The 12,243-nt window shown below is 43.4% G+C and overlaps 2 protein-coding genes across 5 annotated transcripts in view; both read right to left on the bottom strand.

Annotated features, from left to right (window-relative positions):
* Positions 1-12,243, bottom strand: part of ASMTL (acetylserotonin O-methyltransferase like) — a 39,542-nt gene that overhangs the window by 5,560 nt on the left and 21,739 nt on the right. For 2 of the 4 annotated variants that reach the window (XM_035313697.1, XM_035313840.1), the window contains one exon: positions 7,489-12,073. In XM_035313697.1, coding sequence (XP_035169588.1) covers positions 11,856-12,073 — 218 coding nt within the window. In that variant the 3' untranslated portion in view covers positions 7,489-11,855. Of the gene's footprint in view, positions 1-6,689; positions 7,382-7,488; positions 12,074-12,243 lie in introns of those variants that run through there. The other 2 variants (XR_004747023.1, XM_035313783.1) reach the window with 2 other exon arrangements.
* On the bottom strand, positions 32-5,186 carry SLC25A6 (solute carrier family 25 member 6). Its single transcript, XM_035314629.1, has 4 exons — positions 5,011-5,186; positions 3,740-4,226; positions 2,840-2,980; positions 32-2,362 (listed from the first exon to the last, which is right to left on the bottom strand). The coding sequence occupies exons 1-4, from the start codon at positions 5,119-5,121 to the stop codon at positions 2,205-2,207; spliced, it is 897 nt and encodes a 298-aa protein (XP_035170520.1). The 5' UTR covers positions 5,122-5,186; the 3' UTR covers positions 32-2,204.

Below are 12,243 nucleotides of genomic sequence, written 5' to 3'. Positions count from 1 at the left end.
TAAATGCTTCAATAAGGCAGAAAACAAATGCTTTTTTTAAAAGTCATTTATTGTTTGCCTCTTATGTTCCCACACTGCATAATCACAATGAAAATTTCTGCTGCATGACTAAGGGAAGCAATATACTAGAAAAATGAACACCGAGTAGTACATGCTAAAATGCACAGCATAGCTAATTGCAGTTCCACTTACAGAACAACCCACACTTACATCGATTTCTTTCCTATTTCCTCTGGTTAAAAGCAAATTCTGTAGTGGGGGGATGAGGTTTGTCATCCCCCTGCTCAAGAACTGCTCTCTAGTAATTGTCATGCTTGGTTCTTCCTCACAAAGCCAGGCCACCATGCACTCATGGTAACGTTATGCAAGGTGCTTTATCTCTACCTTTCAAGCCACTGATGTAGAAAGTAAACCTACACAACCTATTTATACAGGCAACCTTTTCCAGGCCCCTCCCCCCCCCCCAATCAGCATAATTACAACTGAAACAGCAGCTTGATTGGCAAGGTCAACATCAAATGGCCTGCTCACATCACAAGAGCTACCATTACTGAACAAGATAAAAGAAAAAAACACCTGCAGTAGGTACATAAAGTTTGCCATTAGCCTGTGTACAAAGTAGCTACGTAATGTACTTACATTCATGTAAAGATGTTGAAAGCAGTGCTTGTGTCAAGGAACATCATGTTGGAGCCAAATAATCAGACGAAGCCATGTAGTAAATTTAAATACCTCATCTTGAGTAGCAACCTCAGAAGGCACAAAAAACCCCTCAGCTCAGCCAGCCTTCAATGACTCATACAATGACACCGTTTCTTTCAGACACAGGGCTAGTTTTTAAGAACATAACTGGAAGATGAACACCTTGTCTTCCTTTACTGGTCTCCCCACATCCTTGTAGATTACAGAGTACAAAAGCAAGATTATATACACGCATATGAAGATCACAGATTTAATTCCTCACACTGCCATTTGAGATAATGTACTACTTGTTTTTAGCCTTCAGACAACCCTTGAAAGCAGATACTATTCAGTTATTATTAAAGGCTGACCTACCATTACCTCTATTTTAAAGCTACACAGGATCATGCATACTCCCTGTCACATACCCTGAACAACTGCACCTCTAAAACTGAGCTTCATTTCAGATTAAATCTATCTTCCACAGAGGTACTGACCACTGCTAGAGATCAGGCCAAACACAATCTTGAGTGGCACGATCAGCATTTCCAAATAGCAGCAACAATACAGTAGACGGGTCACTCAAACATTAAAGGCATTTAACTGGGTTCCTGGGTTTTTGCATGAATGGCATGTGTTGCTTTCTTTATTAACTTAAAATATATATTCCATTTTAAGTTGTTTCACCAAAGGCAAGAGCATCACTTTTTCACTGCCCCTGGAACTCTGGGTTCTTTTAGTGCTACAACAGAAAACCCCTCATTTTACATCACATGAAAAGCTGCAAATCAATTTTTAAGAATCATGCAAAAAGCCACTTGCAGCAGCCCATCATACACAATCAGGCACAAAGAATGGGAGTGGTTTCTACTAGTACAACCTAGGCTTTTTTCCTCAAAGTTCTCACATTCGATTATGTTAATAAAATCAAGCTTATTCTGTTGTAGTGCAGTGTAAGTGTATCAGATGAACCATTATCCGAAACAAGTTTTCAAAAAGAGGCTTTCCCAAAGCTTTGATGTAATAATTTCAACACAGACAGAGTAAGTATGTTTATTGTTTTACAGCAGAATGCCCCAATTTAAGAACAAAATTGCTAGATGTTCAGCTGTGCAAAATGGTACATAGTGCTTCAGTACAAGTGGAAAATAATGATTTGTTAGCAAGTACTTTCAAAGACAATTTTATGGTCCTAAAAAAGATAGGACTTGAAACTGGGGACTGATCCATAGCCATACAATGCTTTTCTACCTAACTTGGACCCAGCCACTTTGGACCCTGAACCAGTGACGCTGATTTCTCATTGCTGAAACAAGTCACCACACTGAACTACCAGATTCAGTGTCTTCACACAGGTTACCATGAAATGGATCAGTTCTGTATGTCAGTTTCTAGCCCCATCTACAAATATCATCTGGCTCCGATAAATAAGACTCACAGGAATTTCTTGAAGGTCAATGGTCCATAATGGTAGTTATTCTACATGATCTGCTCAACTTGATTTCAAATTCTAGTTAGGCTGCTTAAATGACTTTCTTGAATTCATCATACAGCACAAGCACAAAAGCTCCCCCCATGCCTCGGAGAACATTAGACCATGCACCCTTGAAGAACGCCTTTCCTCCCTCATCCCTTGCAATCTTCCGCCAGCAGTCAATCGTTCCAGAGTACATGATATCAGCTGTAGAAAAAGAGCAAAATGATTTTTAACTCCCGTAGTTTTATCTCAGGTGTCTCTAGCAACTGCTGTTTCACTTCTCTAGCTACTTTATGCCCCATACCTCGCTTGAAGACTACCACAATGCTAGTTCAGGCAACAGAAAAATCTTGCTACTTGCCTGCCTAGTTATTAAGATTCTTTTGTGACGTAACTTTTAAGTGTTCTTATGGCATTTATATTGTCAACTCATTGCTTTCACTTAGCTTGTCACTGTAAGGAGACTGCCCATTTACCCAATTCATATTCCACAAAAGTCCTCAGCCTAATTCCTCACAAACACCACAAGTTGTGAGCCTTACTGAACTGCCTCGTACTATGTAAATGTAACAAAAGTTAACGGAAATTTATGCAACAAGGAACTGGAAGTGCTGAGGGATGACCATTAGGAACTCCATCTTGTTAGTGCTGCATAAAGAATTACACAGAGTAACAGCCTACCTCCTTTGCGTCCCGACTGCATCATCATCCTACGCCGCACAGTATCGAAAGGATAGGAAACCACACCAGCCACAGCTGTCACTGTCTGTGCAATCATCCAGCTGATAACAATGTGAGTATTTCTGGGATCTGGCAGCATGCCTGCAATAAAGAAACTAATTAGCTTTTTATCCTCCACATCCTCCTCCAGTCCACTGCACAACAGCTACTTTACTAGAAAAGCTTTTATAAAACATTACAAAGCTATGATTTAAGCTGCAACAAGACACTTGATACATTTGAAGCATACTTAGGCTATACAGAAAAAAAATCAAGGAACCCCATTGTATTTTATTCTCACTAATAAAAATATGTAAAATTTAGGCACCAAGATTCTTTCAGACTAACACAGGAAGTGTTTTAATCATTTTTAAGTGTTTATAGAAATAAGTATCACTAAAATATCTCATTGTCCCTATAAACTTTAATGCACTATACATGCCAATGATTTCCACACCCAGAAGTGAAGCTAAACAAATGCTTTCTGAAAGCACTGCTCAAACCAATTCTGCTAAGCACACCTGAATTGGTGTGATGCAACTACAGCTACTCAGTGAGCAAAACCAAACTTACAATATTTGTGTATGGTTACCAACAAACATTACTGCCATAAGGAAAACCTGCCTTTTTTTTAAGGGAAGTAAAACAACAGGAAAATTCAAAAGCAGCCTGCACTATCAATACATGCTGAAGATACGCTTTGAACAGTCACCAGCATGTCACACTGATGCTGACCAAGACACTCTCTTCTGCCTCCACACTACATAAGCTATAGATACAACAAAGTGACATGTAAGAACAGATGTAAACAGGCAATACAATTCTGCAAATAGGTTCATTAACTCCCTCCTGAAATTTTACCTTTTGCTGTATCGTAGATTCCAAAGTAGGCAGCTCTATAGATGATGATGCCCTGGACAGAGACATTGAACCCTTGGTACAAGCCACGCAGACCATCAGATTTGGTGATTTTGACTAGACAGTCCCCTAGACCAGAGAATTCTCTGTCTGCACCAGCTTTTCCAACATCGGCTGCCAAACGGGTTCTTGCAAAATCCAAGGGGTAGACAAAGCAGAGGGAAGTGGCTCCAGCTGCACCACCAGAGGCCAGGTTACCAGCAAAATACCTCCAGAACTGAGTGTGTTTGTCTACTCCTCCCAGGAACACTTGCTTATACTTATCCTTGAAGGCAAAGTTGAGAGCTTGAGTTGGGAAGTATCTGATGACATTTGCCAGATTCCCTCGCCAGAAGGACAGCACTCCTTGCTCCTTTGGAATACGCACGACGCAATCGATGATGCCCTTGTACTGCTTATCAGCAGCAATTTGTTTACTTGCGTGTTGTACCTGCAAATAAGAGTACGCTTTTTTGATTCTATGCCTTGGAAGGCCTACACCGCGGCTTGGCTTAAGGCTGGTTGGAGCATAACAGGAAGAGCTGCTAAGCCAGAACACATGACAGCAGCTGACTATAGAGACTGCGTGTCTGGTTACCACAGTGAGCCTGCCCTGATAACAAGCTTAGAAGAACCTCGAGACTCTGGGTCAGCGCGAATATTCTGACTGAAAGCCGATGTCAGTGAGCGACGGCCGAGCCCCCCCCACAGAGGGGCTGCCCGGAGGAGGCTCAGCGCTGCTGGGGGGCCGCTAACGGCTGCCAGGGGCCCGTTAACGGCCGCGAAGGTCACGCGAGTCACCTTGCGGCACCGGCCCGCCCCGCCCAGGTCACGCCAGGCGCCGCGCGGCCGCCCCGCCCCGCCGCCCGCCCGGCCAATGGGCGGCCGGGACGCGCCATCACGTGAAGGCCGCCAAGATGGCGGCGCGCGGCCGCCCTCCCCTACGCGCCCCGGCGCCCTCGGCGCGAGGAAGTGACAGCGCGCGCCGCCCCCTCCCCCAGCCCCGCCCCACCCCCGCGTAGCGGAACCGGCTTCCCCGCCGCCGCCGCGCGCGACCACCGCCCACGTGACCACCCCCTTCCCCCCCCATCCCCCCCCCGGGGCCGGCAGCCCTCTTTGTCTCCCGCGGGCAACGGCCGCCCCCCTGCCCCTCCCCGCCCCGCCGGTGCCAACCGCCAGAGGCCCGCGTAGGGAAGGAAGGAGGGAAGGTCACCGGGCCCGGCCGCGCCGCCGACCTGCAGCAGGAGCTTGACCCGCTCGATGGGCGCCACCGCCGTCTTGCTGATGGCCGCGGCCACGCCGCCCGCCAGGAAGTCCTTGAGGAAGGAGATGGCCTGCTCCGCCATGGCCGCGCCTGGGACCGGGGGGGAAACCGACGCCGCCGCTGCCGCTCGCGCCGAAAGGGCGGCGCCGCTGCCGCGCATGAGCTAAATGCCGGGCCCCCGCCGGCCACGCCCCGCGCCTCGCATCCCATTGGGCGAGCCGCGGCCAGGAGCGGGGCCTCGCCGGCTGAGGGCGGCCGTTGCGGCCGTTGCTCCCCCCTCACGCCCCCCCCCGCGGCGCCAGTAGCGCAGCGCCGCGTCGGCCCGGCGGGGCCCAGCGGCTGTGGCCGGCCGGAGGGCGTTAGTTCCATGCGCCTCTGATGGACGCTTCCCACAACCGTAAATAAAGCCGACCGTGTTCTTACACCGATGACTCGGCTGGCGAACCGCAAAGCTGCAGCAGCTGAGGTGTCCGAAACCGCTGGTTACGGGTGTGGGTGGTATGCAGTATCCCGAGCAGAGGTACTGAAGGGACTCGGCTGCCAACACGGCGTTACAGGACCATAGGTTGGATGTATGTGGCTATATGTAACGAAACGCTGTGGTGCACGGTCTCAGGGAGACACGTGCAGCTGAAAGTGCTATTTTTCTTTTTCTTTTTTTTTTTTTTTTTTTTTTTAAAAAAAAAGCTTGTAATTGAATATTAATCCTCTCAGCGCAACGCCCTGCATGCAGGCAATTATCTAAGGTGGGACTTTCTTCCCCATAAAAGTTTATACTGGCGAGAAAAGAGTTTCACTCTTTGGGACTCTGGTGCTGTCAGTTTGCAAAATGAAAGTGAAATGTATGAAACTTTTGTGATAAGAAATTGTTTAGTCAATAGCTGTCCCGTCCTGTTCACCTTGGAGAACAGATGCACCTGACTGGGGGAAATCTCATTTTCTCTTTAGCATCATTCTTTTCCTCGTTTCTGTGCTGCTTTATTTTATTTTTCTTTAACTGAAAATTTTGTATTCTGCTATCCGCTTTCATAAGAGCTACACAGGGCTAAAAAGGAGGACGATGTTCTTAAACCAAATGAGGTACACTGTTTAACAAGTTTAGGAAGGGGAAAAGAGAGTAAGCCAGTGGTTATAAACTCAGTCACACTGAAGCAATTGTGAATTTTATCATTGATTTTCACACACACACGCTGTCTACTGTTGAATACTTGGTGTCATGGCCCTTCCAGCCCATCTTTGTAAATGGATGTAGATAGAACAATGTGCTTCCTTAGGAGCAACCCGTTTCTACAGGCCTCAGTTTTCTGAGGCTTACAAATGGAATGCTGGGGATCGGTTACAGATTGGTAACGGGGGCAAAAGCATTCATGGGAGGCAGAGGAATGGCACCTCCTGCATCTCAGGCTCAACCCTGTCTGCAGAGTGGCAGTCAGCCCACCGTTGCTGTGCCCACACACTTTCTTACCATTACTCATTACACGAGTACACATGCAGCTGTGGAACAATGAAGAAAAGAGGTGAGCAAAAACTAAGGAGGAACTTCTATAAATTGCATTTGAAACATTTACTCAAACTGTAGTCTATGAAAAAGAAGAGACTATGACTAGCAGAGAGTATGCAGAAAAAAAGGCAGAATACAAAGGTATAGGCAAGTAGTAAATGGGACAATAGTTCTTTATTTACAATGGAGACTATAAAAATAAAAATGGTATTAAAATGGGTGGTGTTGAAGTTATACCTGCATTAACCTCCTGAAACGGGGACACAGCAATCAATGTGTGCTGGTCTAAAAGTTGGACTATTTGAACTGCACCCAGTACAGAGAATCTGACTTCTCAGCAACATCAATACGACTGTAAGGCTGCTGATACCATTGGTTTGGAACCTGTTTCTGACCGTACTACAAGTGTTGTGCAACTACAGTAAGTATCAGTGCCATCAAATGTTGCCAGCAGATTCTTTATTTTGAACTTTACCCAAGTTTAAAATAAATGCAATCAGTTCTCCTTTTTAAAAGTAACTTCAAAAAGTTACATCTTTTTTTTATATTGATGGGAAACAGAACATACCTGCATAATTATAAGACATCAATCATGATCCAGATTTTACTAGTAAATCTTTCTTTGTCTATGCCTTAACACAGAGGACTACATCTAACAGATTTCCTGTGAATTTGATTTTCACATTCGTGAATCCGTGTTGTTCCAGTAAACCTCGGTATTCAGAGCCACTTCTCTCCTTTCCCTCTGTCTGCACAAGCATGTTCAAAGACTGAAGCAAAGCTGTGCTCCTGTTCTTCTTCTCATCATCCAGTACCATTTCAGCCAGCAGAATCCCACAGCCTAATTTAAAAACAAATGCATGCAACAGTGCTAATCTGTTATCCAGCGAGAGAATTTCTGCTACCATATATAACGATGCAAAATACAGGACAAAGGTGAGTCCATTCTTCATTTACCCATTTGCTGTATTTTAAACGACCAACCCACTATTAAATGTATAATCCACTACTCTTATAAAAAAACACAGGAAAATCCAACACACATCACAGCTGTTTGCAGGGCAAGAGGGGGCTACTTAGACTTGGTGCAACTGCTATGGAAAACAGTAAGATAAGTATAGTAGTTAGAATTATTTGGAATATACTGCTGCTTCACCTTCATATTGAAATTGTGGTGGATGGCAAGTGTTACAGAAGCAGCCAACACTGCACATTATTTCTGTACAAACTGAGGTTTTTTGCTGGGAGCAACCAAGGGCGGAGAGCAGAACTTGAGTTACTCTGTGCTCACACAGCGTCCTCCTCCATCTTCAGACCCATGAAAGGGAAGACATGAGCGAGGGGATTACTGACAAAACAGCGCTTGTTTTACTTAGAGTCTTTTGGACCAGCATCTTATATGGCAGTTTCTCTTGGCACAGTAGAGATAGGAAGCCACCAACTCAGATTAAAATGTCAGCCATTTTACAGTGATTTTAGTACTAAGTGCTGCACAACATTAATAACTGTGTTCTGATGATGAAGACAATCCCTTTTGCCATTCCAATCAGTACACTTCTGACATTTAGCCATTTAAAAAATAAATAAATGAAGCATAACACTGCAGCTAGGTAGAAAAAAGATTAGGACTTGATAAAATTGCTGGATGAGATCTGTGTTACTATCAGGTGTTGTTGAAGTCCTTCTGAAAGCTTACTGAGTTCTCTACATCATCACCATATTATTAGTTACCTTAAAGCAAGTTCAAGCCACTTACGCTGTGGTGAACAAGTGCTTCACAAAGAAAAACGATTAGCCAAGCATGTCTGAGGTGAACTGAACCTACATTCCCTCTCCCATGGGATTCTTGTCTGAATTCAGGCATTGAAAAATTAAATGCATTTCAGTTAGCTTTCTTAAATAGAGACTATCCACCATTAAATGTATAATCGATTTCCATACAAAACCCAGGAAATTTCCTTTCATAGATAGGCAAGATGAAGCATTTACTGAAAATACCTATTCTCTAGCAATAGGAACTTGAGGTGACTAGATTACTTGAATGCCTGATGTTTAGGTATCTCAGGCTAGAAAGATGAACCCCATTTGTCAAGAACCTGTAGTTTCTGTTCCCTCTCACCCTTCTTGTGTGATTCTTCTTTGCCTTTAACAGAGAGCTGAGTACTACAGTCTCTGCACAGCAAATGCTAGGTAGAGTGATGCAGGACTGTCATTTTTAAGTCATCGCTGTGGTACAACTTTGGAAGACAGTGTCCAAATTTTGTATACCCTGAGAGGGGGACACAGAATAGCCATTATCTATCTCATTCATCTAGCATTTTTTCTACCCGTAATTCTCCACCTCAAAAAATAAAAAAGTCCTGTGCATCAGACTTCCTCCAAACTGTTTGTTAAAGAACATGGGCAAGACGGCATCTTCAAGAAGGCATCGCTGAATGCCATTTCCCAATGAAGCAACAGAAAACCTATAGGCTTAATTGGCAGCAATTTGTTTGGATTTTAAAACTTAGCTCCTTCATTCCTTATGACCTGATTAGTTAACAGACCCAAGTTTTCTTGCACCAAATGCTGAGGAAATCTTTTCAGTGCAATGCCATTAACTCCACCCCTTTCACCAGTCTGCAAATAATACCAGCCTTCTTCAGAAGAACAGAGTTTGAACATCAATGAGAGAAGATGAGTTTATGACTTCTCAGGTGACTGAAATATGCCAGATGATTACAGAACATCTTAGGTCATAAAGGACCACAGATGTCCAGCCTTGCTCAAACTGTGGCAGCTCTACAGTCAGATCAGCTTGTTCAGGGCATCGCCCTCAGATCTTGAAACCTTGAAGGACAGAGATCTACAGACTCTCTGGGCAATCTGCTCCAACCCTTAATTGTCCTTAGAGCAATTCTCCCTTCCCCTCCCCTTGATATCCAGTCAGTCTCCCCAGTTATGCCCATTCTCTCCTTCCACATTGCATGCCTGGCTCTGCCTTTTTGGTATCTGCCTCCTTGGCAGTGAAAGGCCCGATTTCCCCCCAAACCACCTATTCTAGACTGAGGTACGTTTCCTTCAAGGCCCTCCTCGCAAGCTACATAATGCAGCCCCAAGCCATCGTGACTTCCACTGGACTTGCTCACATTTCAGGTCTCACAGCCACCTCCCTCTTAAATTCTGCCAGTATTCCTTTGCTGTGCCCAGTCTCCTGACCTGTGCCCACTCTCCTTACTATGGTAAAAGTTGAGGGTGTAGATGCAAGCCACTCGGGAAGGTAAAAATGCAGCTTGCATCTTTTCTTCTCACTGCAAGACCAGTTTCTAAAATAGAACAGTCTATTTTGTTTGGAGACATCCACGAATATAGACTACATTCAGACTGTTCAGCAAAGCAGATTTGTCTACAGTTTGTATTAGCCTCCTTCTTAAGGCAAAAGTAGCTAGCAAAGTGATCCTGAACCCAACAGCAACACAGCACTCTATTAATATTTACTACTTGAATATTTATAAATCATATTTATTTATGGAATATTTTATTATAAATAGCTTTCATTCATACCTCAGAATACTTTAAAAAGGAAATCTGATGAAGAGCCCAGTAGAGCTGCGGTAGTACTTTACCACAGACACCATGCCCAAGGGAATAAGGCTCACTGCATATAAAGTGCTGCACTTTAATCACAGAGTACACTGAGGTTGTGTGGTAACCAAGCATGTGCTATTTAAGTTTTACAGTCAGCAAGTACACAGTACTTAAACCTGTGCCTCTAAGTGTGACAGAGGTGTGCCAACTTTAGGACTGCAGTGTTCTGACTCAAACAGCTTCTAGCAGCTTAAAGAACAGCATTATGAATTTTATGAATAGCTATGAAGTGAGAAACACCTCATTGCTGGAATGAGTCTTAGGATACAAACCCGTTAAACACAATGGCAAACTTCATAACAATATGGAAAAAGCTGTTTTAAATCTAATCAGTAGGCCAACATCTTATCTCTAAATGTCTATGCAGATTAAGTCAGCCAAATTCCATGCATAAAAAGCTTCTGCTAAGACTTGAACCCATCTCTGGGAGCAGTCTGCATTTCCCTGAAATACTCTGTACTACACGTTTCTCATGATTAACTAAATCACTGTAGCACTTTTCCTTTACTCAGTGCTCAAAGAGCAAAGTAACTTCTGATTAATCAACAAGACCAGGTAGATGTAACTCTTGACCTTGCTTATAAACTTTTATTTGCAGAGGTCGGTGATTCAACACAGGTACTGCCTCTATCACCCTGGCTCATCAGGATTATTGCTGTAGAAACACGTGACAGGACATATGGCAAGAAACTCACAACTGATAGATGAGAAAGCTAGTTCTGGAAAGCAACTTCCATCTCCAGAAAAGCTTCCACCACAAAGTGAATTTTAAATCTAAAATAATGCCAATGAACTATCAGGAAAAAACGAAGATTAAAAGTGGTGACATAAGTTACGAGTTACTTGAGGAGAGGGGATAGAGAATAAAATTCTCCAGTTAAAGACTGGAACATGAAGAAGCTGCTAAAATTTCTATTCATAGTTTTCATAAGAGAATTTATGTATAAAGCCTAGGATTCGTGTCAAATGAGACAGAAGTCACATTCAGCTGTAGAACTGTATTCAGAAGAAACAAAACTGATAGGATCCAATACGAACAACTCTCAACTGCAGCCTGTGGGCATATATTATGGCTGTACGTTAGAGGCTGCTGAAGCTCATGACACTACTGCTCTTGTAGGAACATGTTTGGAGCTTTGTTCTATTTTCCCTTTTGCCCAAGGCAAAAAAAAAAAAAAAAAAACACACATGCCTAAAAATGCTATCCTTCAATTGCTTTTTCAGTAAAGCCCCACAGAAGTGAAAAAGAGGACTAGCATCTTGATATTGATAGAGTATCATTATTATTTTTACATTTCTGATAAACATGAATAGTGACCACTGAATATACTGCAGAGGGAGAAATCTGTAGCTCTAAGGCCCAAGAAAACAGGTATTAATGAGGCTCATGAAAGCTTGTCATTTTTAACTTGCTACTATACAGCTACATCAACTCCAAGTTTAACATAGTCTGCAGACTAGCCAAAGTGTACAAAAGCTTTTTCATACACAATTTTCAATATGCCCCAAAACACTTTTTAAAGCATACAACTCATTCCTCCACAAGCAACAGTCCAACTTTTTATTCAAAGTCTGTAACATAGGGGTGAAGGGTCAAAACAATCTTAAACTGACAAAGTGTGCAATATACCCATCATCAACCAGCATAAGCGTTAAGAACTCTTCATCCCATGTTATTTCTGTACACACTAAGGTGACAGATTCTTCTTGAAGCACAGAACAGCATCTAGTAAGGTTCCTGTGATCTTAATTTGTATATTTGTGAATCCATATTTCTCCAGTAGCTGTTTATATTCTGAGCCACTTCTCTGCTTGCCTTCAGTCATACTGAGGGACTGCAGTACAGCTGTTGGAGGGTGCGTCTTCTGCTCGTCGAGCACAATTTCTGCCACTAGCAAGGCACTTCCTGCATTTCCAAAACAACCAGAAGTGCTTCAGTAAAGTATTTCTAGCTTCACATTTTTAGTGTTTTGTTCAGAGACACTTATAGATAGGTCCCCCCTCAGACCAGTATTTTCACAGACTTCAGTGCCAATCATAAATTTATTTTCAATTATCTCTCCCTGGAGAAAAACT

Source organism: Oxyura jamaicensis, chromosome 1 (assembly GCF_011077185.1).
Source record: "Oxyura jamaicensis isolate SHBP4307 breed ruddy duck chromosome 1, BPBGC_Ojam_1.0, whole genome shotgun sequence".
In the NCBI taxonomy this organism is placed as follows: Eukaryota; Metazoa; Chordata; class Aves; order Anseriformes; family Anatidae; genus Oxyura; species Oxyura jamaicensis.
This window is presented reverse-complemented; position numbering and strand designations above follow the sequence as displayed.

Coding starts and splice junctions, on each gene's coding strand:
- SLC25A6 (XM_035314629.1), bottom strand. CDS start 5,121: ATGGCGGAGCAGGCCATCTCCTTCCTCAAGGACTTCCTGGCGGGCGGC. Junction 2,981..3,739: donor AATCTACGATACAGCAAAAG/GTAAAATTTCAG, acceptor TCTTTATTGCAG/GCATGCTGCCAGATCCCAGA. Junction 2,363..2,839: donor GCAGTCGGGACGCAAAGGAG/GTAGGCTGTTAC, acceptor CTTTTTCTACAG/CTGATATCATGTACTCTGGA.